The sequence below is a fragment of the Lynx rufus genome, unplaced genomic scaffold (genome assembly GCF_022079265.1).
Source record: "Lynx rufus isolate CCGP_SWC_20201006 ecotype Redwood Valley unplaced genomic scaffold, mLynRuf1.p SCAF_5, whole genome shotgun sequence".
Lineage (NCBI taxonomy): Eukaryota > Metazoa > Chordata > Mammalia > Carnivora > Felidae > Lynx > Lynx rufus.
Genome location: NW_025814867.1, coordinates 45644523 through 45672370, shown reverse-complemented (window position 1 = coordinate 45672370; position 27848 = coordinate 45644523). Strand labels below are relative to the sequence as shown.

Here is a 27848-nt window from a genome sequence, read left to right as displayed (position 1 = left end):
CATAGCCAGTCTATTTAACTCACGTGATAACTTAATATTGCAGTTGCATTCTACAACTTTGTACCCTCGACAGAGACTAAAAAAGGTTAATAAGAACAATCCTTCAGCACTCAGTCTGTGGTGCCATCGCACTCACAAACACCAACAAAGACAAACAAAATCTAGGCAACATGAAGCTCGCTCCCTAAAACTGAAGCCTAAGCATTTGCTGCTGTCCACCACCGAAGTCAATGACAAACAACAATGACAGAAGAGAAGCACAGCTTTCTCTGACAGCAGGAAACCAGATCTAGAACAAGCAAAGGCACAGGAGAAAGGTCTTCCCAAAGAACCAACAGGAGTGAGGACAGGATAAGGGGCATGAAGGGCAAATGTGTATCTTTCTCCCCCAGGATACAAGATAAGTTAGAGAAGCTAACATCCATTCCCGGCGATCTATTTTCTACTCTCCAGGATCTCTTCCGTCCCTGCATTTTTCTGCTTCCTTTTCCATGTTTCACTGTTGCCCCCTACTTCCCAACCACCAGTATCTCTCTGGCTCTTGCTCTCCCTCTAGCCCACAACAGCCACCAACTAACTAAAAGAACCTCAGCCCAAAGTATCATTCAACCAAACCAAGGACTTTCTGAGAGGAATGGAAAGTAATACTGTTTCTTGTTATTTTACCTCCTTCTTCACCACAAACCTGTCCTTCCCACCCCTACCACATTTCCTTGTGCCATTTTTGTTGTTTCATCACTATCCACCCTAAGACCCTCCCCACTGTACTTTGTCACACAAAAGCCTCAGAATAAGATCAAGCCCTCTTAACATGCATAAACAATTTTAAGTGTGCACTTACTGTATAAACCCACTGGGTTTGTAATTCCCAAACCCTCAACTCCCCATGAACAACAGAATAAAAGATAGAAGAATGGGAGATGATAGGGCACCTAGGTGGCTCAGTTGATGAAATGCCTGACTCTTGATTTTGACTCAGGTCGTGATCTGAAAGTTCGTGAGATGAAGCCTCACATATCAAGCTCTGCACTGAGAGCATGAAGCCGGCTTAGGATTCTATCTCTCCTCCTCTCTCTGCCCCTCCCCACCTCTCAAAAATAAATACATAAACTTTAAAAAATAAAAAAAAAAAAAAGGAAGAACGGGAGTTGACAGAACAACCCATAAAGTGTAGGCAAGCAGCCAACCATATGTACAAATCATTTCCTTGTATCAAGGACTTGGATACAAAGTACTTTTATTTTCTTATTAGAAATGTAGAAAATCAGATTATTTTGAAAACTAAGCAAAAACAGAAAACTCGTAATCACAATAGTGATTAGATAGCGAAACATCACAAGACCATAGTTCCTCTTGTTTGGTAAGAAAGATCTAGAAAGGGAAAACTAGACCACCAAATATTAATTAGACAATGAGGGGACTCATTTTTAAATTTTTGAAACTCTAGAAATTTTTAAATCTTTGAAGCTCACTTGATTTTAAAACTGCATAGAAGTCTCCATTAAAAACACACAACAAAATTTTGCACAGTAAGATATACATTATATTCAGCACCAAGAACTTTTGATTATGATGTAAGCTAGGAAAAAAAAGAAGCATTAATTCCCCAAAACTGGTCAATTTCTTGTTTAAGATCTAGAAGCAAAGAACTTTACTTACATAATGAGGGGGCCTGTGTATCTAAAAACCTTAGTAGCACATTCTGGAAAACAGGCAAACTAGATCCAGCAAGAGAGGCTGAAGAAATGGACTCCTTCTCATCCAAGACCTCTGATTCACCACATCTCTAAGATTAAAAATAAACAAACATAGTTAATTTTGGAGGACAATGTAGTCACAATGGATCATGAATTTGTCAGTTTTTTATTAACAGTTAAATTCTCAGAAAAAAACATGCAGAATTAATTGAGATTTCTGTACTTTATTTGAGGGCTATGCATCACAGGTAAATATAATTTCTGAAAGTGAGGGACAACTAGGGACACCTAGGTGGCTCAGCTGGTTAAGGGTCTGACTTCAGCTCAGGTCATGACCTCATGGTTCCTGGGTTTGAGCCCGCATGGGTCTCTGTGCTGACAGCACAGAGCCTGGAGCCTGCTTCAGATTCTGTGTCTCCCTCTCTCTCTACTCCTTCCCCACTCACACACTGTCTTTCAAAAATAAATAAACATTAAAAAATTTTTAAATGAAAGTGAGGGACAACTACCCCCAGATCAACTGAAATGATTCCAAAGGACACCCATGAAAAATATTATTGATGTGAATTACAAAGTCTGCACCACGTGGTATAAATACCTACTGAATACACAGCATAGTACAATAAGCTACTCGTTATCCCTATACAAAACTGCTAAAATCATTTGGGGCTGTCATTTTTAAACAGCTCATATAGTTAACTGTATATACCCCCTCTGAGAAACATTTGGGCATGTATACTGAGTTTAATATTTTTGTGTTTGTTTTTACTAGTAGAGTGTGTTTACGATTGTCTTCGGGAGTGTTGGGAAGTGTGGTGTCAAATGACAGAGCTAGGAGAACTCCTCTGATACATTTCTTTCACTCATCACATCACCAATTAAGATCTCTTAGAACCCGTGGAATCTCCATAGTTCAAGAAACCTATCTAAGGAAAGCTCCCTAACTTCTACATCCAAGACAGAACTTACTAGAAGACCAGAAAAGAAACCAGTGAAAAAGAATCAGAACCCTGTTTTCTATTCTTTTCAATATCCCTTCAACCTTCCCACTTTCATTATCTATTTCTTAATATATTATTTCATTAAGATATTACTTCTCTAATCTATCCTCTCTTCACCAAATTCTGAAACTGGTGATGTTCAATAGATATCAATTATCTTTTTTTTTTTTTTAATGTTTATTTATTTTTGAGAAAGAGCAAAAGAGACAGAGTGCAACCAGGGGAGGGGCAGAGAGAGAGGGAGACACAGAATCTGAAGCAGGCTCCAGGCTCTGAGCTGTCAGCACAGAGCTCAATTAGGGGCCCAAACTCACAAACCATGAGATCATGACCTGAGCCAAAGTCGGATGTTTAACCAACTGAGCCACCTAGACAACCCTGGCAATCAATTATCTTAAACATCTCTGAAAGAATACATTCTTTAGATGTGGATACATTTACACCTATTAAAATTACAAAGTAATCTGTGGAAGCCTCTTCTGAAAGCAACAGTGTGTGCATGTGCACACGTGTATATGCTCATTCTAGAACACGCTGGAAGAAGGGTAAACTAAATTTGAGAAATTCAACCTCAGTTACTCAAGTCTGACCATTGCAATTCACTGTAGAAAAGTCCATCTATTCATAGAAAAAAGCAATGAAACACCTTCCCTAATCTGCACATTGTAAAATGGGCCATGAGTTTCACACCTCAACACCAGTATCTTCAAGCCCCAGCTTGAACAATGGGATCCTTTATATTTAGTGAACAGTGCTTTCCCAGCAAGAGGAGAGAAATGACCATGGAAATATTCTTCCTATTTCAGCTTCACAGGATATGGCACTATTATCAGTAAGAGAGAGCCAGCTAAGTTCTCATCTGTTCATACAACACCTTTAGAGCATCTGCTGTGCACTGAACACTGTTCTGGGTGCCAAGGACAAGACAGTGAACAGGGTGGGCAAGGTCCTTATGGTCAAGCTTACATTGTAGAAGGTGATAGGCTGGCTTTTAAACAATAAGCCAATGAAACAGAGTGATATGAGAAACAGAGTGAAACCGAGTGATATGAGAAAGCGTGCCTGAGGGTGGGTGACAGAGGATCTTCCTGAGGAGATGACATGTGTTGAGGCAGGAATGCTAGAAAGAGACACTTCCTGCAAGAGGAAGGGCAGAAAGGAACTGGCCATGTAGAACTCGGGGAGCGGAGGGTGCCACCCAGGAGGAGCAGTGGGACAAAGTCCCCAAAGCAGAAGCTGGTTTGGTGTGCTGGAGCCACAGGGCAGCCAAGGTGGCTGCAGCTGTGACCCAGGGGAGAAATGCACGAAATGAGGTGGGAAACGCAGGCAGGGGAGGCCCGTGCAAGGCTCTGTGGACGCGGTAAGGAGCCATCAGGAGTCTGAGTAAGGGAACAACGTGATCTGCTTCCAGGCTGCAAAGACTGCTCTGGCTGCTGTGAAGAACAAGGCGGAGGACGAGCCAAGGAGCCCAGAGGAGACGCCGATGCAGCGGGGGTGTTGGGGGGGGAGGCACTCAGACCACATGCACGGCTTCTCCTGGCTGTCCCTCCAGATCTCACTGGCAGATAAGAAGACTCGCTTAAATTTTTTCCCCTTCAGCACAAGCTAATGTTTGTCAAGTTAGCTTTGGTTTTTTTTCCCCCCTTTATAATCTACTTCCGAGGCTTTAATTGCTCTCTCTGGGACCAGAATACAATCTCAAAACTAACACAAATTGGTATCTGTAATCTGAAAATCAGAACTGCCCCAAAGAAATGTTTCCAGATCGACCAAAATATTACATGGCTTTAAAATTCACAAAAGTTGGGACACCTGATGGCTCAGTCAGTTAAGCATCAACTTCGGCTCAGGTTATAATCTCACTATTCGTGAGTTCGAGCCCCGTATCAGGCTCTGCGCTGACAGCTCGGAGCCTGGAGCCTGCTTCAGATTCTGTCTCTCCCTCTCTCTCTGTCCCTACCCTACTTGCACTCTGTCTCCCTCTCTCTGAAAAATATATATAAAAAAGGGGCGCCTGGGTGACGCAGTCGGTTAAACGTCCGACTTCAGCCAGGTCACGATCTCGCGGTCCGTGAGTTCGAGCCCCGCGTCGGGCTCTGGGCTGATGGCTCGGAGCCTGGAGCCTGTTTCCGATACTGTGTCTCCCTCTCTCTCTGCCCCTCCCCCGTTCATGCTGTGTCTCTCTCTGTCCCAAAAATAAATAAAAAAAAAAAAAAAAAAAAAAAAACGTTGAAAAAAAAATATATATAAAAAAAATTCACAAAAGTTGGTGTATATTATATATGTGTGTGTGTATACATATAAATGTATATATGTGCATGTGTATCTTAACCTCATCAAGGGAGATGTCTTTGTTCTAAATCAGATGTTAAAGTTTTATTTTAAAAGATACAATTTCAGGGTGGATCAGTCAGTTAAGCATCTGACCCAATTTCAGCTCAGGTCATCATCTCACAGTTCGTGGGATCGAGCCCCACATTGGGCTCTGCACTGATAGTGCAGAGCCAGCTTGGGACTCTCTGTCTACCCCACCCCCCCCCAAATAAATAAACACTAAAATAAATAAATAAAAGATACAATTTTAGGGGCACTTAGGTGGCTCAGCCAGTTGAGCACCTGACTTGATTTCAGCTCAGGTCATGATCCCAGGGTCATGGGATTGAGCTCTGCATCGGGCTCCACACTGATTCTCACTCTCTCTCTTCCCCTCAGCTCCTCTCCTCTGCTCACTCACTTTAAAATTTATATTAAAAAAAAAAAAGGCGGGGCGCCTGGGTGGCGCAGTCGGTTAAGCATCCGACTTCAGCCAGGTCACGATCTCGCGGTCCGTGAGTTCGAGCCCCGCGTCAGGCTCTGGGCTGATGGCTCGGAGCCTGGAGCCTGTTTCCGATTCTGTGTCTCCCTCTCTCTCTGCCCCTCCCCCGTTCATGCTCTGTCTCTCTCTGTCCCAAAAATAAATAAAAAACGTTGAAAAAAAAAAAAAAGGCAAAAAAAAAAAAAGGTACAGTTTTAAACTAGTCCAGAATACAAATTATTGGTTTCATCAACTTAGAGGGATCTTGTATGTAGTCTTTAGGTGAAAGTACAAACATTCTCCCTTTTTCCTTGAAGGGGGAAAAAAAAAAAACATAAGGAGTATTAAAAAAACAAAACAAAAAAAGAATCCTCCCCAGAACAGTTATTTTTAAATGATGGCATCTGACAACAGAAACAAAAGCGAACCTACCTCTGCTTCGATTTCCGCCTGCCTCTTCTCCAAGAGTTTTGCCACAGCCATGGCCCTGTGCTTGCCTGACCGTTTGCAGCTCACCGCCCATTCACACAGCAAGGTCACCACAGCTTCATCGTTGGGGGCGACCTACAACCAAGAGAAGAGGGCAGCAGCCATGTGACATGCAGCATTCACCCAAGGACGGGATGCGAGCCCTGGCATGTTTAAAGCTTTAAAGCTTTCTCGTATTTTAGTACAGTCATTTTAGAAAGCGCTCCTAAATCGTTTTCAGTTCAAGTATAAAGAGTAACACTTCAGTGACAAGGAAGGAAACCAGTTACTGGAACAGTCGAATCCAGGATGACTTCAAGAGAATTCGTGTCTCCTTGTATATGCCTTCATTGACACAGGATCGTAACCTAGCTCCACTGATCCTCCAGAACATCAAAGCCAGGAGGAAAGGAAACGGACCACTGAAAGTCAAGAGCAGAGGTTACCAATGCCAAGCACCCCCTCCACCGTTTACCCTCTCCCACTTTCACACTCACAGACTCCCTCAGTACCTAATCCTAACATGCCGGTTTATCACACCACCCACTCCAACAAGGCTGGAATGCTAACCAAAGACTCACTGCATTAGAAAAGATAAACATGAAAAATGACACCCATGCATCAAAAAGGAACAAAAATTAATGCAGACACGGCTAATGGGGGATAGTATATCCTGGGTCTACGTAGGGCTCATCACCGCCACAGGAACTACGTGCTGTTGTTACCAAGACCTAGAAATGGGTACCACAGACTGAGGATCACAGGGACTTATGTTACATGAATTAAGGACAGGCAGGAGGAGGCAAGTTGGGAAGATGAACCATCATTTTATGCAACCTTTCAGAGGATCCAAGCCAACCAATGGAACATCAATTTCAAGTGTCTAATATTTGTGCAATTCTACAAACACTATGCCAGAAGAGTTAAATAATTGCAGTATTGGCATTATGTGTTACGTGAGAAGTTCTTAACTTTAGAATCCATAAGCTCAGGGCGCCTGGGTGGCTCAGTCGGTTGGGCGACCGACTTCGGCTCAGGTCATGATCTCGCAGTCGCGAGTTTGAGCCCCGCATCAGGCTCTGTGCTGACAGCTCAGAGCCTGGAGCCTGTTTCAGATTCTGTGTCTCCCTCTCTCTCTGACCCTCCCCTGTTCATGCTCTGCCTCTCTCTGTCTCAAAAATAAATAAACATTAGAAAAAAAAATTTTTTTTAAAGAATCCATAAGCTCAATTAAGATTCGAATAGCTATAAACACACCCCCAGGAAAAACATGCATACATACACTCACATAAACCTAGCACAATTTTTCAGAAAGTCATGGACTCTGAGAAGAAACGCAAGAATCCCAGGATAAGAATCCCTAGTCAGATGGTAGATATTACCCCACAATTCAGATCATGAAGATCAGTTTATTACAAGATTCTTAGTCATCTACCCTAAATTTGGCTAAACCCATGTTGACTCATACCAAAGAAATTTTATCTAGGACAGATCTCAAAAGCATCTCTCGGTCTCTTCATTTAACACAAGAGAAATAATTCGATTAAAATATATCAAGATTGAACATAACATTTAAAAAAGAAAGCAAACTAGAGGGAATGTCTGCCTGGATTCAGTCTAATCCAGAGAAAAGTAAAAATATCAAAATAAATTCAGTGAAGCACCACATGCTTACATTTCAATTATTGAGAAAAGGGGTTACCGAAAAATAACTCCCATCAGTTTTTAATAAATCAATCTAGTCAGTAATGTGCATCATATCCACATTCATAAAGTTTTAAAATTTTCTTCTGCATCACTAAAATAAGATGAAAATATGCTACAAAAGAATAAATGACTCACCTAAGTAGCAGGCTCTGCTTGACCTAGATATGCACAGAATTGCACACATAAAGGAAAACACTTTTTTAATTTTTTTTTTTTAATGTTTGTTTATTCTTGAGAGAGACAGAGATAGAATGCAAGTGGGTTAGGGGCACAGAGAGAGGGAGACACAGAATGTGAAGCAGGCTCCAGGCTCTGAGCTGTCGGCACAGAGCCCGACGCGGGGCTTGAACTCACAAGCTGTGAGATCATGACCTGAGCCAAAGTCGGAGGCTTAACCAACTGAGCCACGCTGGCACCCCAGGAAAACACTTCTTTTTAACATATTCACATATGACCACTGGTTTGGTGTAATGTGCTAAAAAATAAGCCCCAGGAAGGAGTTAATTCACTTTCAAAAGCACTTATTAAGTACCCATGGTAGGCAGTGAGGAAACAAAAATTTTTAAAGATCTGGCTCCTGTTCTCAAAAAGTTCACCTTCTAGAAAAAACAAAAACAAAAAAAGCAGAAAAGACAGCTATATCAAAGCTACAAAACCTGAGACCTGGCTGCCTCAGTCAGAAGAGCTGTGACTCTTAACCTCAAGGTTGTGAGTTCAAGCCCCACAATGGATGTGGAGGTTACATAAGTAAATAAGTAAGTAGGTAAATAAACATTTTTATAAAAAAATGTTTTGACAACACAAAGGAGGAAGTAATTAGGTCCGGCTGCCTGCACCTTCCATTATTTCATAGGCAACGAGTATCCGTCAGTCTCACCTTACAGACATCTGAGATCCTAAGTTGGAGACAGAAGGGCCTGCAGTCTGCCTGCCAGAGCTGTGGTCTCAACGTGTAGTTTTTAGGAATTAAGTGAATAGTGTGCTAAGAAAATCCAAGGATTTAGGTTTTTGAAATATAAAATTTTATTATAGAAACTTTCTTGTACTCCCATCAATTACACCTATAATCTATTTTCAACCAGTATTTTCTGATACTGGCCAGATTCAATGAGTGCCAAGCCCACTCCTTTAGGAATGTTCAATAGACTGCCAAATAATGCCAGTCTTTCCAAGAGGTTCTGGGCCTATTTAAAAAAAAAAAAAAAAACAGTAGGATGTTACAAAAGATGTTTTACTACCAACTTCTCAGAAGATCATCCTGGAAAATCAGGTCACATTATACCCATTTGAAAGCACACTGTCCCTGCTATATGAATAATTATATACTTATGTATTTGGGGCATACTATACTTCATTAGTTCTTTATTATTAAGAAATTATTAGTTATAAGATACATTCTGATAATTTTATCATTTTTCAAGATAATTTCCCACTCAAAACTCTCCCTCCACCCCCCTACTAATTATTATGTAGTTTTGGTTCTCATTTTAAGTGGTTTTTAACAAGAGGCCTTTTCTAGATTCCACTATCAAAAAAAAAAAAAAAAAAAAGGGAGGATATTCTGCCTATTTAACTCTAACCACCAGTTCCTGGGTATATCCCATCAGACACACTCAACGTGCATACAAAGAAACATCTATGGCTCATGTTCCTGACACGCAAATCCTCACACCCCGCCCCCAACTGCTCTGCATCAATCAACTTTTAGAAAATTAGAAGATCGTTCCCATTTTGGGGCGCCTGGGTGGCGCAGTCGGTTAAGCGTCCGACTTCAGCCAGGTCACGATCTCGCAGTCCGTGAGTTCGAGCCCCGCGTCGGGCTCTGTGCTGATGGCTCAGAGCCTGGAGCCTGTTTCCGATTCTGTGTCTCCCTCTCTCTCTGCCCCTCCCCCGTTCATGCTCTGTCTCTCTCTGTCCCAAAAATAAAATAAACGTTGAAAAAAAAAAAAAATTAAAAAAAAAAAGAAGATCATTCCCATTTGTCTGCAAGATGCTATCTTACAAATTAATTCAAATAACTGTCAATAGGACATCATGATTTTAAATATGTAAATTGAAACACATTCTCACCCTACCAACAAATCTCTAAAAATATTAAGCTCCATTTCTTTCAAACAATAATTGTTTGCTAAGTGAAATTTAATAAATATTGCTTTAACACACAATAACTCAAAGGCAAAAACTTGGGGAAATTTAGGAGTTCAAGATATGAACTACAGTCCCTGCCTTCAATGAAATGGCAATTAAGTGGGACAGACATAAATGAATACAAATAATCTGGATGCACGAAAAAGGAAAATTATCTCAGAAAGTCAACATTTAACAGGAGCAGAGACAGAAGATTGAGGGGAATTATTAAATACTTCCTTTTAGAAAGTGGCTTTCAGGAAGAATCTTGCACAAGGAGTTAAATTTCAAAACCGAGATTAACAAAAGGAGAAACAAATATGTGGGAGATAGAATAATGTCCCCCACCCCCAAAGATATCCATATCCCAAAGCCAGGACATGTGAGTACGTTACCCTAAAGGACCAAAGGGACTCTGTGGCTCCAGGAGTTGAGAGGAGGAATTACCCCAGATTATTGTGTGGAACCAATGTAATCACAGAAGTGCTTTCCAGGGAAGGAGAGGCTGGGTTAACAGGAGGACACAGATTCTCCCCTAGAGCCTCCCTAGGAATGCAGCCTGAAGGACAGGCTGATTAGGGCCCAGTACGATCATTACCTCCACAACTCAAGAGAATAAATTTGGGTTGTTTTCAGCCACTAAATTTCTGATAACACACTACAGCAGCAAATAGGAAATTACTTCAAAGCAGTTTTAAACAAGCACATAAAAAGTGGCAAACACAGGTGTAGTTCAAGGAATCAGAGCAGAGGACTACTGGTTAGTTAGCAAATATAGGAAGGCTACAAAAAGTTAAAAATCTAGGGGGTGTCTGGGTGGCTCAGTTGGTTGAGCGTCCGACTTTGGCTCAGGTCATGATCTCGCAGTTCATGTGTTCGAGCCCCACATCTGGCTCTGTGCTGACAGCTCAGAGCCTGGAGCCTGCTTCAGATTCTGTGTCTCCCTCTCTCTCTGCCCCTCCCCCCACTTGCACTCTGTCTCCCTCTCTTTCTCAAAAATAAATAAACACTAAAAAAAAATTAAAAAAAAAAATCTAGGAGGGGCGCCTGGGTGGCTTAGTCAGTTAAGAGTCTCACTTCAGCCCAGGTCATGGTCTCGCAGCTCATGAGTTCGAGCCCCACGTCAGGCCCTGCCTGTGCTGACAGCTCAGAGCCTGGAGCCTGCTTGGGATTCTGTGTCTCCCTCTCTCTCTCTCTGCCCCTCCCACACTCATGCTCTGTCTCTCTCTCAAAAATAAACGTTAAAGGGGCGCCTGGGTGGCGCAGTCGGTTAAGCGTCCGACTTCAGCCAGGTCACGATCTCGCGGTCCGTGAGTTCGAGCCCCGCGTCAGGCTCTGGGCTGATGGCTCGGAACCTGGAGCCTGTTTCCGATTCTGTGTCTCCCTCTCTCTCTGCCCCTCCCCCGTTCATGCTCTGTCTCTCTCTGTCCCAAAAATAAATAAAAAAACGTTGAAAAAAAAATTAAAAAAAAAAATAAATAAACGTTAAAAAACAAAATTTTTTTTTAATCTGGGAAAAAAGCCACACTGAAAAAGAGTACCATGAGACAGGCAGCAGTCTCATTCATTTATTTACACATCAGTAATTATGTCCTGAATACCTACCACTGCTAGCCCCTTTTCTAGGCACTAGATATAGTCTCACATGCTACTTTTTAGGAATAAAACTTGGCAATTCCCTTAGAAGGTAATTCCTACTATCTAACAACAGTCTTAAAAATGTTCAGATCATTTGCTCCAATTATTCTGAGAATATAACCCAAGGAAATGATCTTCAAGTACAAACATATGAGGGCCTAGTTATCAGTGAAGCATGATATTACAACAATCCCCCATTCTAGCCCCAGCAACCAACAGATTCCCTCTGAAATGTGGAGACACATAATGGATCAAATCAGAGCAAACAGGGTAAGCTTACAGGAAAGAAAGGGTTCAGAGCCAAGACAGTTTGTCTTTAGCAAAGAAACGATGGGAATTTTTACAGTGGTTGCTTGGTTTGTATTTGTTTTTCTGCAAAGTGATATTTTGATATCTAATTAAAGATGTATAAATATGGAAGGCAGACTGGAGAGGCCTGCTCCTGAACCAAGGAAGGGGAAGTCAAAGATGCATGATTACTAGTAAGGCTCGAATCCCCTCCAACAGCATTGTCCCCTCTCAGAGAAGGTCAGCTCCCCTCCAGCCCACCCTTCTTCCAGAAGAAGCACCCCTACTTCTTCTAGGGTGACTGCTCCTCCTCCTGCCCCAGAAGATTCAAGGAGGGGCACCCCATCCTCTCAGTTTTATTGCACATTCTGGATTGGGGTCTTCAATAGGCCATGAAAATTTCAGGCAATTTTTTGGTCACAAGGGGGGAAAAAAAAATCACTCCATCAGGTACTCATCAGGTATACCACTCTGTGCTCAATCTTATAAAGCATTCTGAATACTAAGAGACTAGCCCTGACCAGATGAAACTCTGTCTATTCTGACCGAAAATGTATTTTTCAGAGTAAGTTTTCTGTAGTACACATTGATTATTCTAGTCATTACTGAAGTCTTAGCACTTATAACTGACCAAAGCAGACACAACAAAAATCGAAAATTGAAAGTTCTTGACCTTAAATATAAATCTTTTCAGACACTTCTAAATGAAAATTTAAAACATAAAATAACATAGTATGGACTTAATCACTCTGAAAATCACAAAGATATCTTGGAAAATTTACAGGTGATAATATAGATAATTAACATTTATTGAGAGCTTACTCAACTTACAGTCAGGCAGTGCAGTAAGTGTGTTTCGGGAATTATTTCCTTTAATCTTTCCTACCTATTAGCTAGTTAATATTTTTATCACCATTTTACAAATAAGGAACCCAAGGCAAATAGATGTTAAATAGCTTGTGCAAGATCACTCAGCTAATTAATAAAACTCTTGCCACAACATAAATCTTGGGAAATGAACTAAGTTAAGTGCAGCAACACAGTGTGTCAAAGGAACTCGGGAAGTCACCTTGACCTTGCTCCCACAGTATACAATGGCCTTTTGTGTGAGCTCCGAGCTTCTCTGGGCTCTTCTTCCTCCACTCCCGATGCTTAGAAAATCATAATATTCTGCTCTCTTGTGCTATAATATCACTTCCATGTAACATGCATCTGTCACAACATGGCTTCATGGTTATTAGATCTCCAGCTACTGGTTTCAAATATCCATTAGGAAAAGGAGACAGACCTCTGAGAGGTACTACAGGAAAGTCCTTTACCACCTTGAACACTATAAAGGAGAGTTAGAGTCTTCAGAGGCAGTAACAGACAGCTTTTCATAATGTTACTTGATAACAGAGAATAAGACTTTAACAGTCCATAGCACGCACCTCCCAGGCGACAACCACACAGAGACAAACAGGACACAGAAGAATGAGTGAGTGAGTGAGAGACAGATAGAGAGAAAGTGAGCCACGGCACACAAAGTTAAGGCCAGAAAAAAAAACACCAAACCAGGGCATCAAGAAGCTGAATTCTAGCCATGGCATAAATTAAAACATGTTAATCATGGCCAGAATAATACTAACAGTTGTAAATTTCCAGCCACAGGTAGTAGCAGAAGTAATAATTGAAAATATTTACTGAGCGGGCAGTGGGTGTTTCACACACGTCACCTCTAATCTCAACAACAAACTCTGAAGTAGGTGGCGCTACTCCCATCTGACAGATAAGAAAACTGGGGTGAAGACGGCCAACACAGATCTAAAATGGCAGATCTAGGAAGCCTAATTGCAAAGTCCATTCTTTCTGCCACTCCTGTCATCACTGAATCAAGATCCCTGTGAGGACAAGCAGCACTGCGGTTACCTGGGAATCTCTCAAGTGGCTCACTCACACACACACACACACACACACACACACACACACACACCCCACGAAGCCTGCTGCCCAGCTCCACTCCAACCAGCCACTGCCACCCACTGTTTCAGCCAGACTTCTACCACTCTAGAGATAAGCCAGACTTGTCATTGAACGGACATGCAGAAAATGAAATCACAGGAATGAATTACCAAAGACTTTGTTCCTCCTCTAATACTTGCTAGACCAGATGCTCTTTTAAGTCAAAGATTTGTCTTTTGCATGGTTTTGTTTTCAGCATCTACCACAGTGTCTGGCACATAGTAGATTCAACAGTTATTTGTCATCATAGAGGAAAAGCAACTCTGTATAACATGAAACCCAATGCAAAAACAAGGTTAAGATGAGAGCAGACGATGGTGGGAGGAGTTTACTTTGTTCCCCTCCCCCAACCTACACACGTACTTACTATGGTAAAAGTATCTGACAATCTACCAGCTGGTTAAGTGTGAAGTACCAGAAGTATTTTCATTCCTAAATTAATGAGTCAAGGATGCTGGTCCCAACATTATTATTTAGCATCATTCTGGAAGATTTAGCCAATGGGAAGAAGGAATAAACATTTGAAAGGATATGACAACATTACTAGAGTTTGCATAGAATGATTATCTCCCCCCACCAACCCAGTGAACTAGAAAACTTTATTAGATTAAAAGACTGAGTATCATGACTAGAACAAAAACAAGCAAAAAGCAACAGACAATATTAAGCCGTGAGGGAAGAAAATCCTGCAGAATAGTTTGCAGAACGTAATCCATTTATGTCCTCTGACCTTTTACTAAGCATTCATGTATATGTACACAAATGCCCAGGAAAATATCCAAAGGATATGTTCCAAAATGAACAGTGGCTACTGCTTATATATATATATATAACGACTGCTTTCTATACAGTATGCCCTGTTCTAATGCTTTCACTACCGTGCCATGACTGAGCAAACTAAGGCCTGAAGGCTATATAACTTGTTAAACGTCTCCAAGTTACTAGGTCATAGACCTAAGAGTCAAACTCAAGCTATCTGCTCCACAGATGGAGCTCTTGCGCCAAGATACTCCGGTTCTGAGCAGAAGAATGGGACAAGGGTCTAAACTGTGGCTAAAGGGCACTTGATGATATCTTGAATGTATCACATCCTATGTGTACAAAACTCACAAGACACCTGAAATTAATAACAGTGTATCATACTGCACTGTATTGTAATATCATACTTCAGCAAAACATAAAAATATTTCTTTAAAAAAATGAAAAGCAAATCACTAGAATGATTTCTATAATGAAGATAAGACAATGCATGGACACGAAATTCAAAACCAGTAATGTCTTCAAATAATAGCATTGTTCAATTAGCCTCACGAACTTTGGACACACCCACAGTGGTAAAATATTGAAATCATTATAAACTCTGTTGCAAATAATCTTCATTAGTGGTGCTATCCACATCTCTAATAAAGATATCCGAAATGTGAAGAAGGCCCTCATCATCAGGGAGATTGGTAATATTTTTCCTTTCTGGAAAAGATAAACTTGATAGATTAAGCCTAATTCAATTTTTATTCAGTCACTCAATAACCTAATGGTTTATAGAAACTAACCACAAGTCTTCTCTAACAGACAAACAAGGGAAAATAATTGATAACTACATCTGAGAGCTAGGCTTCCTCTAGAAATTAGAAGATCCTGGAGACTGTCTGCTATTTTAAGAAATTTCTTAATATACTACCTTCATTATATAACAATACCACAAAAGGGAATGGGAAAAACCAATGACTCATTACTATAAGCAACAGCAAACTAAAAGAACTTGAGATCATATACCGAATGAAGCTTTTCAACAGCTTTCTGAGACTAAAAGGACATGTTTATAAATGTGATTAATCACTCTTAGTCAACATTAAACAAAATGGCCATATCTAGATTAAAAACAGTTATATTATGGCACCAAAAAACAACAAGGGATAATACACAGAGTAGTGATATTGCATATGGCTTGCAACCTGAGGCACATTAAGAAGATCTGGAAGAATTTCAAGAGTTGCATTAAGCTAAAAAGTGGTCCAAACTGCTAACAGAACATAAGCCTGTTGTATATGATCACTCAGAATCACCATAAAAAGCACTAAGACTAGGCCTATTAACCACAAACCCAGAAGACTTAAATATAAATAGTATTCACTTGTGAAAAATCTTCATAAATACGAATATGAATGATTCCCTATGTACATTTCCAAAAGATATTTGAGATGGCTGGTTTTTTTAAAAATTTTTTTTTTCAACGTTTATTTATTTTTTTGGGACAGAGAGAGACAGAGCATGAACGGGGGAGGGGCAGAGAGAGAGGGAGACATAGAATCGGAAACAGGCTCCAGGCTCTGAGCCGTCAGCCCAGAGCCCGACGTGGGGCTCGAACTCACGGACCGCGAGATCGTGACCTGGCTGAAGTCGGACGCTTAACCGACTGCGCCACCCAGGCGCCCCAGAGATGGCTGGTTTTTGATGAGGAAAAAAGGCAGGTTCTCCTAGGCTCTCATCCTTAGAATCAAAGTTGATAGTCATTAGGTTTTAAGACATCTAAGAAACAAAACATATACTATAACAGCAAAAAGGACTTTTTTCTTTTTTCAAGCAGCAATTAAAAATAACACAGCTCTGAGCTCTGAGAAGGTAGTAGGTTAAGAAAACAAAATTAAAACAACTCCTCTGAGCATATAAATCAGCTGTCATTAATCTGCACTGTACCAAGAAATGAATTTGCTATTCTTCAGTTAAATCATCAACATTTAAATACTAACGGAAAAAAAATAGAGTTTTGAGAACTATGTAATTGCATGATAACAGAAGTCACACAGGAGGTGAATTATAAAGTAAATCCCTCCAAAAGTCTTTGAAAAGTGTCAGGTCTCTCATAGTGAATTAATATCCAAAAGTCATGACTGTAGAGGGCAGTAAGCTTTATGGCTTGCCTCTTACGAAAAAGGAAAGGAACCTACAGATGAGAAGGAGGACAATAAATTTCTAAAACATGGTACTAGGTTCAACCCACTTGACAATCAAAGTGATCCAGCCATGAACGTAACAACTGACATTTACTAGGTGGTACCCTATGGGACCAAATGAACTGGATTCTAGTAGTAAGGCCATTGTGCAGTGAGAATGACACTGAGGGAACAAGGAACTAGCCTGAGACCACCCAGCTACTCGACAGCAAAGCCAGGACTCAAATCCAAGTCTGAATCAACCTCAAGGTTGTATGATATACTCTAAGGGTCAGCTTTCTCAACTTGAATATTGGCATTTTCTAACATAAATGTTGTTTACTCTGTTGAAGCTGTCACACTTTTAAAAACCAAAGATTGTTCCTGCAAACAAATATGCCAATATTAATATGAAAACTGTTTGTGGCAATTAGAAAGGTTTTTTTTTCCCTCCTTTTTCCAAAATTTCATCTGACACTTGTTTATTCAACTAGAATTACCTGAATTAAATGAGTTTTTTAAAGTGGTACAAGGAACAGAATGTGCTAATTAAAGGGCAGGGCACCTGGGTGGCTCAGTCAGTTAAGTATTCGACTCCTGATTTAGGCTCAGGTCATAATCTCAGTTGTGAGATTTGTGAGATCCAGCCCCATGTTGGGCCCCATGTCAGGTCCTGTGCTGGGCATGCAGACTGCTTAAGATTCTCCCTCTCCCTTTGCCCCTTCCCAATGCATGCACATATGCTTGCTAGAAAAAAAAAAAAAAAAAAGAATGTATTAGTTAACAGTTGGGCTCTGGAACCATTTAGGATCTCAATCCCTATTTCCCCACCAGTGAGTTGGGCACTAGCTTGGACAATTCACTCATCTGCTCTATGCTTTGGTTTCCTCATCTGTAATGTAAGAATTAAAATTTTTTTTGTTTCACATGTGTCTCACTGGCCAAGGAAAAAATAAATGAGATGACACAATACACTTAAAACAGGCCTAGTGCTTAAGACGTACTCGGAAAAAGTCTGAAGAAAAAAGACTGGTACACAGGCTCAAAAACAATCTAATCCAAGAGGCCTACCACACTCTAAATGGATTCATTACCCTCTTTATCAGTAACAGCAAAGTCTAAATGTCTGTGCATGCCACCCCCCCACTATGTTAACATAATTGCCCTTTGATTAATGGATTTACTTGAAGAAAGAAGAAAGTGGTAGCTCTAAGAGCAACCAGTAGGAAACTGTGTGACTTCCACAGTACAACGTGCTCAGACAGGGCTGTGATCAGCATCCTCAATTCTAAAATTCGGCACACACATCTCAGCAGGAAGTCAGCCAGATGTGCCTTCCGTGTTGGCTTGACTTTTGCCACATTTGACTTTGTTATCTGGAGCCTTCATTTAAAAAAAAAAAAAAATTTAACATTTATTTATTATTGAGACCGAGAGACACAGAGTGTGAGCAGGGGAGGGGTAGACAGAGGGGGAGACACAGAATCCGAAGCAGGCTCCAGGCTCTGAGCTGTCAGCACAGAGCCCAATGCGGGGCTCGAACTCACAAACTGCGAGATCGTGACCTAAGCTGAAGTCGGATGCTTAACCAACTGAGCCACCCAGGCGCCCCCTGAGCCTTAATTTTTAAAAGTGACTTTTTCTAAAGACAGAAAGACAGAAAGACAGAAAGACAGAAAGACAGAAAGACAGAAAGAAAGAAAGAAAGAAAGAAAAGAAAGACAGAAAGATAGACAGACAGAAAGAAAGAACAAAACACTAACAACAACAACAAAAAAACAAAAACCAAAAACCCCTAAGCATTGAAATGAGCATCATCTCCTTTCCTACCTGGTGGTACTGCAGCCACCTCGCCTTGGGTTGGCCAGTCCCATCTGACTGCTTCCCTACTGTGAGTAAAGTCTTGGTAAAAATCAAATATAAAAAGCCTGATGGATCCTGGCTGTGCTTTATGGATGAATGGACTGTGTGATGGATAGTTGTGTGTGTGTGTGTGTGTGTGTGTGTCCCCACAGTGGTCCCAAGGAACCATATTCCCTCCATGTCTCCAGGGTTTAACTGCCTCCCTACATACATGAGTCAGTTATAACAGCAGCTAAAGTTTACTCAGTACCCATCCATGTGCAAGGCACCATTAACCTTTCAGTGTTTTATCATTCTCACACCATCAAGAGATAGAATGCCCTTTTTAAAAATGGGGAAATTTACTCTTACTCATCAAGAGTAAGTGAATTGTCCAAATACCACAAAAGAAATGCACCGACTTGACGATTTTACACCTGAGAACTCTTCCGTTGGCCACGCTCCTCCCTCCACATTCACATATTTTCTTGCGCATCTGAACCTGTACCATCGTTAGAGCTAACAGATTACAGCACTCACCCCTACCCTTCCAAACCCAATCTTACAGAGGCTTTCTTTCCAGTTCACTGTCCCAGCAGCTTTTAAGCGAGCCCCTAAAAAACAAATTCAGTAAATGCTTCCTGAGGACCTGTTGGGCCCCAGGCATGGTGTTAGACACTGGTGATGTGCTGCTGGTGAGCAAAAGGAACACAGACCCTGACCTGTGGGGCTACAGACTTGCAGGAAGAAGAACATGGAACGTGGCCAGCAAGGACAGAAACCAAGATTTTCTTTTGCATGATGGTGGGAGTTCTTCAGCCACACTGATACAAAGGCCGGTGCGGCCCCGGAGGCCTGTGCCAGGGGTAAGACAGCCGCTCTGGACTCTGGGCCTAGGCCTTTCAAAGAAATCAGGAGGAACTCAACACACCTATTCAGAGTGCTTCCTGACTATTCTGAGCAGGAAAGGAACAGCAAACATGCAGATTCTCGGGTTTTGGCGTGTGACGGTTTGTTTTCACAGCAGGGCAAGAGGAAGTGCACATGCCTCCACCGCCACTCAGGCCTTTTCATTACTCAGGAGAAAGCTTGCTTCCTTGGGCACCAAAGAGAGAAGTGAAAAGGCAGCTCTTCCCGTCATCTTCAGACTTTCCCTTCTATCCGTGTCCCTGGGGGAGCCAACGATGCAGCTGGTTCTCCCTTCACACCCCACATAAACGGGGAAAGAAGCCAAGAGGAAGGAAGCGGTCTGGGTGCTGTGTGAAGCTGAGGGGCACCTCACCCTCGGCCTTCAGGTCAGCAATGTGGATCTCGCCTAAGGCTGCAAGTGACAGGCTCAGTCAGGACTTGGAATCAGAAGGTTCCCCCCCCCCATCCCCAACAACAGTCCCTCGTGTGGCACCGGCCTCTCTGCCCCCATCAGCCAGAGTAGAAATGGTTCTGAAATGTTAAACAGGCAAATCAGTCAGCAAATGGTGTACAAAACAGTCACCAGGAGTTGCAGAGTGAAAGTCATGTGGGCAAACATGGACAAGAGACATGCAGCTTGGCCTGCAAAGTGTTTTAAAATTGGGAGAGTTTGAGGGGCACCTGGGTGGCTCAGTCGACTGAGCATCCGACTTCAGCTGAGGTCACGATCTCATGGTTTGTGAGCCCGAGCCCCACGTCAGGCTCTGTGCTGACAGCTCGGAGCCTGGAGCCTGCTTCAGATTCTGTGTCTCCCTCTCTCTCTCTGACCCTCCCCCACTTGTGCTCTGTCTCTGTCTCTCAAAAATAAATAAACATTAAAAAAAATTTTTCTTAATTGGGAGAGTTTGTAAATCTTGATATACATCTTCTCCAGAAATGTTGAAGGATCAAACAGTGGGTCTACATTCCCAAGGAGAATCTGAGACAGGCCACTCTACTTAGAAAGGGCATGCCCCCTCCCCAGTCACGTGCCAGGGGCCCTGGATGCAACAGCCTACCATTCATTTGCACCACCTGCCTGGCCACTGTGCAACACGAGTCTCTGAGCCCTGTCCTAAGTAAGCACTTAACGTTTTCTATCTCACACTACACTGAATGGAAAATCAAGTAGCATAAATCTAGAATAAGCAAACACTGAGGGGGTTGAGGTTTATATTTGTGCTTCTCTTACAACAGTTGCCAAGCCCTAACACAGAAGCAGCAGCTGAGGATATGGGGGGCAGAAGGGAAGGCGTGGGTACGGGAATAATGCAGTGCCTGTAGAATGAGCGGAAGCATGCCACAGCCCTAGCACAGCCCATCGTGGAGCACACTCTCACTCTCGTGACCGCAGTCTAACCACAGGGCAGGACGAAATCCTCAAATGCCTTCATCCCATGCACTACGGTTTTCAGTGGGCTTTGGCCAAATACTGAGACTACTTAGACACGCAAATCTGAACTTCAGACTCTGCATCCCATCTGTACAGCTGCTCCTCCCCTCCCTGCAAGAAAGTGGAAAGAACTAGATTTCCTTTTAGCAGTTCCAGAGAAAAAGGAATCAAGGAGGCTGAAGTTCAAGTTGCCTAAGCAGATATGGGAAACCAGGATGTGCAATCCAGGGCCCAGGCCTGCCTAAATACAACTTCAGCAAAAGTAAACCTCAAGCTCTTTGCAACTACAGAGACTGGTCCCTTCTTATATTATCTTTCATGCTAAGTCCTAACACAAATTATGAAAACAAAAAAGGGGAAACACATTTTCAAGAAGTGAGACATGTTTTTGAATCCTAACCACGCCACTTTATACAACTCCTTCTAATCAGAAAATTAGAGTTTCATCATCCTGGTTCTTCCAATATAATCGTAACCTACTAATAATTATTGTTCTATTATCATTAACAGCAACATTTCTAACATATTTATAGAATGTTTCATGAATCTCAAAGTGCTCATGTCCCCTTAGAGGCAGACAAGGCGAATGCTCTATGCCAACTTAATATGTAAAGGTACTAAGGCACAAAGCCTACAAGTAACTTGTTCAAGGTCACACAGCTGATCACAGTTAATACAACTCCACAGCTCATACATGAATTCCAGGACTCGGAATATAAAGTGACTCGGAATATATAAAGTGACTCGGGTGTCAAGAAAATAATAGACCTTGGTGAAGAGTAAACAGATGAAACACTGTCATCTGCCTGCATATACACACATACCTTGAAACACACAAACAGATGCCAAAATAAAAATTAATTTAATTAAAATTTAAGGTTAAATAATTAATGTTAAATATGTAAATGTCAATATTTTAATGTTTAAAAATCATTCTAATGTTAAATTAACAGGATCTACCTAGTTCTTCTGATAGATTACTAAGAAAAGGTGACCAGTCTGAATTACAGGTTTAAAATGTAATGTGTGTATTACTCCTAAAAGAGTGTGATAACCACAAAGCAACCACTCACTCACAACACACCTTTCCATAGTTGATTCAACATTCAATGTAATTACTCCTAAATGGGCAACATTGTGACATTCCTTCCAATGAAGTATGTCAGTGGAACACACAAAACCCTCAACCCTGAGCACATGTCGCCCTCTAGTGGCAAGCACCTCTCAGCATCCTGGGTGGAGACGTTGCTCACTGGAGACAACCGTGTTTTAGAGAGCTTACAGAGTGATTTTATTCAAAAATACAAAACGTAATTTCTGCCCTTGGTAAGAGATGTACCATGATCTCTTAAGAGTGCTAGTGAATAACTTTAGTCTCTGTGGATGAATGAGGCATGCAATTCTGAAGTTGGCCAGTTCATTCACTATAAAGTTGTAGAGTCAAGCTAACCACAAAACTCAAGGGGTTTGGGTACAGCTAAAATGCTCACAAGGGAACAATGCAGTCTTTACTCAACTCTCAGTGCAGAAAGCTTAGCAGTCCAAAAGGACACCTTGAATTTTAGGTATCCCTATTTTCCTTCCACGTATCTTAGTTTACGTATTGAAAACCTTAGTACTCTTGCAACCTTTTACCTAAGTCTTTATTACAAATAGACTTTAAGGGTTCCACTCCAAAAGAACACAGTAATACTCTAACCTGTGTCAATAAGCAGAATATTATGCAGACTTTTATAATCCGTGTGCTCCACAGAAGCACCGAATGAAGCATTGCCACTGAGACTTCACAATGAATTAGAAATTCACTCGGGGCGCCTGAGTGGCTCAGTCGGTTAAGCGACTGGCTTAGGCTCAGGTCACGATCTCATGGTTTCTGAGTTTGAGCCCCGCATCGGGCTCTATGCTGTCAGCTCAGAGCCTGGAGCCTGCTTCGGATTCTGTGTTTCCTTCTTCTCTGCCCCTCCCCCACTTGTGCTCTTTCTGCCTCTCAAAAATAAATGTAAAAAAAAAAAAAAAGAAAAGAAAAAGAACATATACTCAGTCTACCTCACTCAACATTCCAATAGCCTACTTGGCAGCAGTGAACTTGAACCTTATCTTCAAGAAGCCAGGGGATGACACAAATTATTCCAGAAAGAGGAATAACCTAGAACAGGTTCACATCAGGTTCACATAAAGGTATATAAGGAAAGTCTGGGGGTTTTTGTTTCCACTGTCTAATCTCTCCTTTCCACATATGCATTCCCAAAAGCTAGTATGGAAATCAAAGATAATAGTAATCAGTTGACTAAGGTGTTCTTTGAAGGTAGGTACCATGTCTTAAAACTTACCTCTCTGTTCCTGGTGCCTAGCACAACCTGGACATACCATGGGTGCTCTCCATTGTAAAAATAAGACAAACTTCTTCATTCTCCCAAAATAAGGTTGAGGGGGGAAAAAACTGGAAAACCTTTGTTTATAGACAGTTCAATAATGAAACAATCTACTCTAAGAAAGCCTAAAATAATAATTGTCTGTGATGATAAATTTTATGTGTGAATTCAGCTAGTCCGTGGTACCCAGTTTTTGGAGTCAAAATTCAGTCTAGATGTTGCTGTGAAGTTATTCTTCTAAATGTGGACAACATTTAAATCAGTAAACTTAAAGTAACGCAGATTATTCTCCATAAGGTAGGTGGACCCCACCCAATTAGTTGAAGGCCTTACGAGAAATGACAGGTCCCTGAGGAAGAAGGAATTCTGCTTCCAGACTGACTTCAGACTCAAGGCTGCAACATCAATTCTCCCTAGGGTCCCAAGCCTATTGGCCTGTCCTTTACATTCCAGACACGTCTGCTCCCAGAATCCTATGAGCCAATTCCTTAAAATAAATACTTTTCACTTTTATATATATGTATGTAAATATATGTACACACACACACACACAGTTTTTTTTCTTGGTTAGCTCTGTTTGGAGAATCCTAATACGGGTTTTTTTTTAAAAATATGATCACAGTATCCATTCACTGCTCTAAATATTAAAATATATTACCCCAAAGTTAAAGTTAAACCATTATATAAAGTCCAATCACCAGATAAAGAATATTCTGCTAAAACTAAAATGATGGGGAGTGATAATAAAAGGGCCAAGAAAAGTCTTTCCAGTAACTATACCTAAGTAAATAAGCCCAATGGACATTCTTTTTTAATAATTTGGGGGCATTTTAGTCCAACAATAAAATGATTTCAGGGTGTAGACCCCTTCATAAGTTATTACACTTCATAGAAAAGACTTCACCAGAATTTACTGAATGAAAAAAAAGAGAAAATATGCTGAGAAAATTTAAATGAAAAGAAGAAAAATATTAACTACCTCTTGGTTATCTTTGTTTTGGTTTGCCCAGAAAATCTTATGATAAAGCGTCTCCATTGAATTGCTGGAATCAGTTCGGTCAAAACAATGTCGATCCAACACTTCCAACGTGTGCAAAACCCGACTAATGGTCACCCCTAGATGTGGAAATTAAGCAAGCAGTTAAAGAGGTCAAACAAAGCCAAACAGCATAGTACAAAGCCATCATTATGTAGGGCAAAAGGAATTTCAAGAAAGTGTCATTCTCAGCATGTGAGAATTGCCAACAAAACCAAACCTGACATTCTAGACAGCAAGGAACTAAAGGGCACAGAAAGAGGAATGCCCTCAAAAGTCACTAGGTGCCTCTGTCAAAAAGCATCCTTATCCAACACGTTGACTGAGTTATAAGAATCAGAAACAGGGCATCAAGTCCCACATTCAAAAGTACTCCTTCTTCTCTTGGGTTCTGTACCTGCTGTTGACTCTTGGCACTTGTCAAAAGACCACCGAACTTCCACTGCACGGCCTCTTTGTTTTATCTGCTGTTCTACCTCATAAATCCTTGCCCGAACCTGAAAGATAATCGCTTCTAATTAACTTATGCCTGGAAAGCCACAGTGGCTGTCTAAGTCACGTCACGTTTTTCCACATGAGCAGAGCATCCTACAGGGAACTACAATCGTGACTGCACCGTAACAAATTTAGCCTGTTGTCCAAGAAGCGCATTTTAAAATTTACGAGGGGTGATTCAATGCCAGTTGTCAATAACAAACACTCACAAAAAATAAATGCTTGCTTTACAAGTAAAAATTTTTTAGGATATCCTCTATGGGAAGGTGAAAGCTCTCAAGTATCATTTTTGAGCCATTCTTCTATGTATGAAAATAGCTAGGCATGTTTTATGAATTTAAGAAAATTGCTTGGTGAAAAACAGGGATCTTACTCTCAACATTAGTCACAGTCCCGCGGTTTAAATTTCTTAAGTCTCTGAACCAAATAACCCAGCACTAATAAAAACAGTTACTAAGTATCACAGACTGCCATCTACGGGAATTGTGTCATGTATGAGAGCCACCATCACAATTACCGTCTGGGTGGCAGGACTCTTTGCAAGAGCTGCCCAGCAAGAGCTAAAGGAGGAAGGGGGCAATGTGATGAACTTCTGCGGTCCAGAGAGGCTAACTACTTCCCCCCACGTCCCTCAGAGAGATGGGGAGCAGGGCTGGGAAGGGCAGGCATCCAAGCATCTGAGAGGCTAAGACCCACGCGGCTCGCTGTGTCGTGACGCCTCTCGGTGAAAACACCCATCCAACCACCGTAACAGAGAGTCTACCTGCTGATTGAAAGCTGTGTTCCCACCCGGCATGGGGAGACTGGAGGGGGCCACCTGCAGCAGATCCAGGGGCGAGCCTGGGTTCGCGCTCTTATTGTCGTTTGTGGAATAATTCCACACCAAGGCACTTGGGCAACAGAGAGTGACAGTCTGGAAATGAAGCAGGAAAATCCAGATATTTAAGAGGAACAAGTATAACAGCTTAACAATAAAAATGAGGCCTCATCATAACTATATTATAGCTTCCTACAAGTACCCATTCTCAACTTTTCAAGTCTTAAGACAAAACTAAAATAGAATTATTAATTTGAAATGGAGGTGGTACAGCTACTGAGAAATTAAGTAATATTATAATTCATAAGTTAACATTCCAGCACAGAGAACCTAGGAAACTTAATAAAAACACAGTAATTATCACTTAAAAATTGTCACTTAAAACAATTTTTTCATGCAATTAGAAAAAGGAGAGATGGAATTAGAATGTGTAATTTCTAAAGTTATAAAATCTAAAAAGGAATTTGTTTTAATCTATGAAATAATCTCTGAGATAATGCAGTAAATAGCTTCATAAATGCTAGACAGACAGTAACCCTAGACCAGTGGGTGGCACATTTTCTATAAAAAGCCAGAGAGTAAATGCCAGAGAGTAAATGCTTTAAGCTTTGCAGGTCACCTATAATTTGTCACATATTCTTTTTGTTTTAATAACTCACTGGAAATATAAAATATATTCTTAGCTCGTTGGCTGGCATTGGCCTACAGATTATAGCTTGCCTACCTCTACGTTACACCCTTGCAGACATTTTTTCTTCAACCAGCTTGCATGAAGCACCTTCTATGACCCCTCACTCACAGACCACAACGATCCCATGAGGTAAGTAATGTTATTCCCCCCACTGTACCACAGAGGAATAGGAGCCACAGAGGAGAGTAATAACCAGCCAAGTTGATTTCAGCACACGTGTCTAGAACCTCTATGCTATCGTTCTGCCTTCTAAACATAGAGTCGATATTATGGCTCCAGTTTAAATAAGTCCTTGCTCCATACTGAACACTGCATCATCACAACCCTAACCATGTGTGGTCACCAAATAGGAACTGTCACCATCCCCCTCACATACAGGAAACAGAGCCTAAAGGTTACATTAGAAACTGGAAGAGCAGAGGCTAAAATCAGGTCTGCGAGTATTCTAAAAAACAGGTTTCGGGCACCTGGGTGGCTCAGTCGGTTAAGCACCCAACTTCGGCTCAGGTCATGATCTCACAACTCGTTGAGTTTCAGCCTAGCATTGGGCTCTATGCTGACAGTTCAGAGCCTGGAGCCTGCTTCGGATTCTGTGTCTCTGTCTCTCTCTGCCTCTCCCCCACTTACACTCTGTCTCTCTCTCTCAAAAATAAAAAATAAACATTACAGAAAAAAAAAAAGTCTTAACTATCATGTTGTTGTGCCACTCAACAACAAACTGTGAGCTTGTCAGAGAAGGGATGCAATGTTTCTTCTAAAATGCAAAACTGAGTATCACAAAAACTAGATTCTGAAGTCTAGGAGACATCTCTGTGGAAACCAGGTGGCAGATATGAAGAACGTCAAGTCCCTGAGCCCCACTACTGCATCTGTCTCCAATGGTCCACATACCCGTCTCCTTCCTCCTGTGTGTGAGGAGGTCGGGGTTCTCATCTCCTGTCCATCATGGAGTTCTTCCCAGTGTTCTTAAAATCACCAATACCCAGGGTCTTAAAATCACCAATACCCAGGGCACTGATCTATCACACACCCCCTCTTCTCCTGTTTGCACTCTCTACTAGTTTAATCTCAGCTGAGAAATATGTTCAAATCTGGGGCGCCTGGGTGGCTCAGTCCGTTGAGCGTCCGACTTCGGCTCAGGTCATGATCTCGTGGTCCGTGAGTTTGAAGTCCCGCGTCAGGCTCTGTACTGACAGCTCAGACCCTGGAGCCTGTTTCAGATTCTGTGTTTCCCTCTCTCTCTGCCCCTCCCCCACTCATGCTCTATCTTTCTCCGTCAAAAATAAACAAACATTAAAAAAAATTAAAAAAAAAAAAGAAATATGTTCAAATCTGACCATCACAAAAACAAAACCTTTTAAAAAATCTCCACTCACTTAGCAGCAATCTCTCTCCTTTCCTTCCACAGACAGGTCTCTCAAAAGAACAGGTAGCATTATTTCTCCTCGTTCTTCAGCACTCCTCAACCCGCCTTACAATGGCTTCGCAACTGACCACCGTCTTATCAAAGACAATCCAGCTATCTTCTTACCAGACTTCCCCAATATGGGGGCACTGCCCACTACCATCTCCTTTTGGAAACTTCCTGCAGTAGCTAGAGAAG

The 27848-nt window shown here is 41.5% G+C and overlaps 1 protein-coding gene across 1 annotated transcript in view; it reads right to left on the bottom strand.

Annotated features, from left to right (window-relative positions):
- Window positions 1–27848, bottom strand: part of MED12L (mediator complex subunit 12L) — a 336181-nt gene that overhangs the window by 233869 nt on the left and 74464 nt on the right. Inside the window, exons 10-14 of the mRNA XM_047100061.1 lie at window positions 25501–25650; window positions 24640–24739; window positions 24186–24322; window positions 5925–6056; window positions 1660–1786 (exon numbers count right to left, since the gene is read on the bottom strand). Coding sequence (XP_046956017.1) covers window positions 1660–1786; window positions 5925–6056; window positions 24186–24322; window positions 24640–24739; window positions 25501–25650 — 646 coding nt within the window. The remainder of the gene's footprint in view (window positions 1–1659; window positions 1787–5924; window positions 6057–24185; window positions 24323–24639; window positions 24740–25500; window positions 25651–27848) is intronic.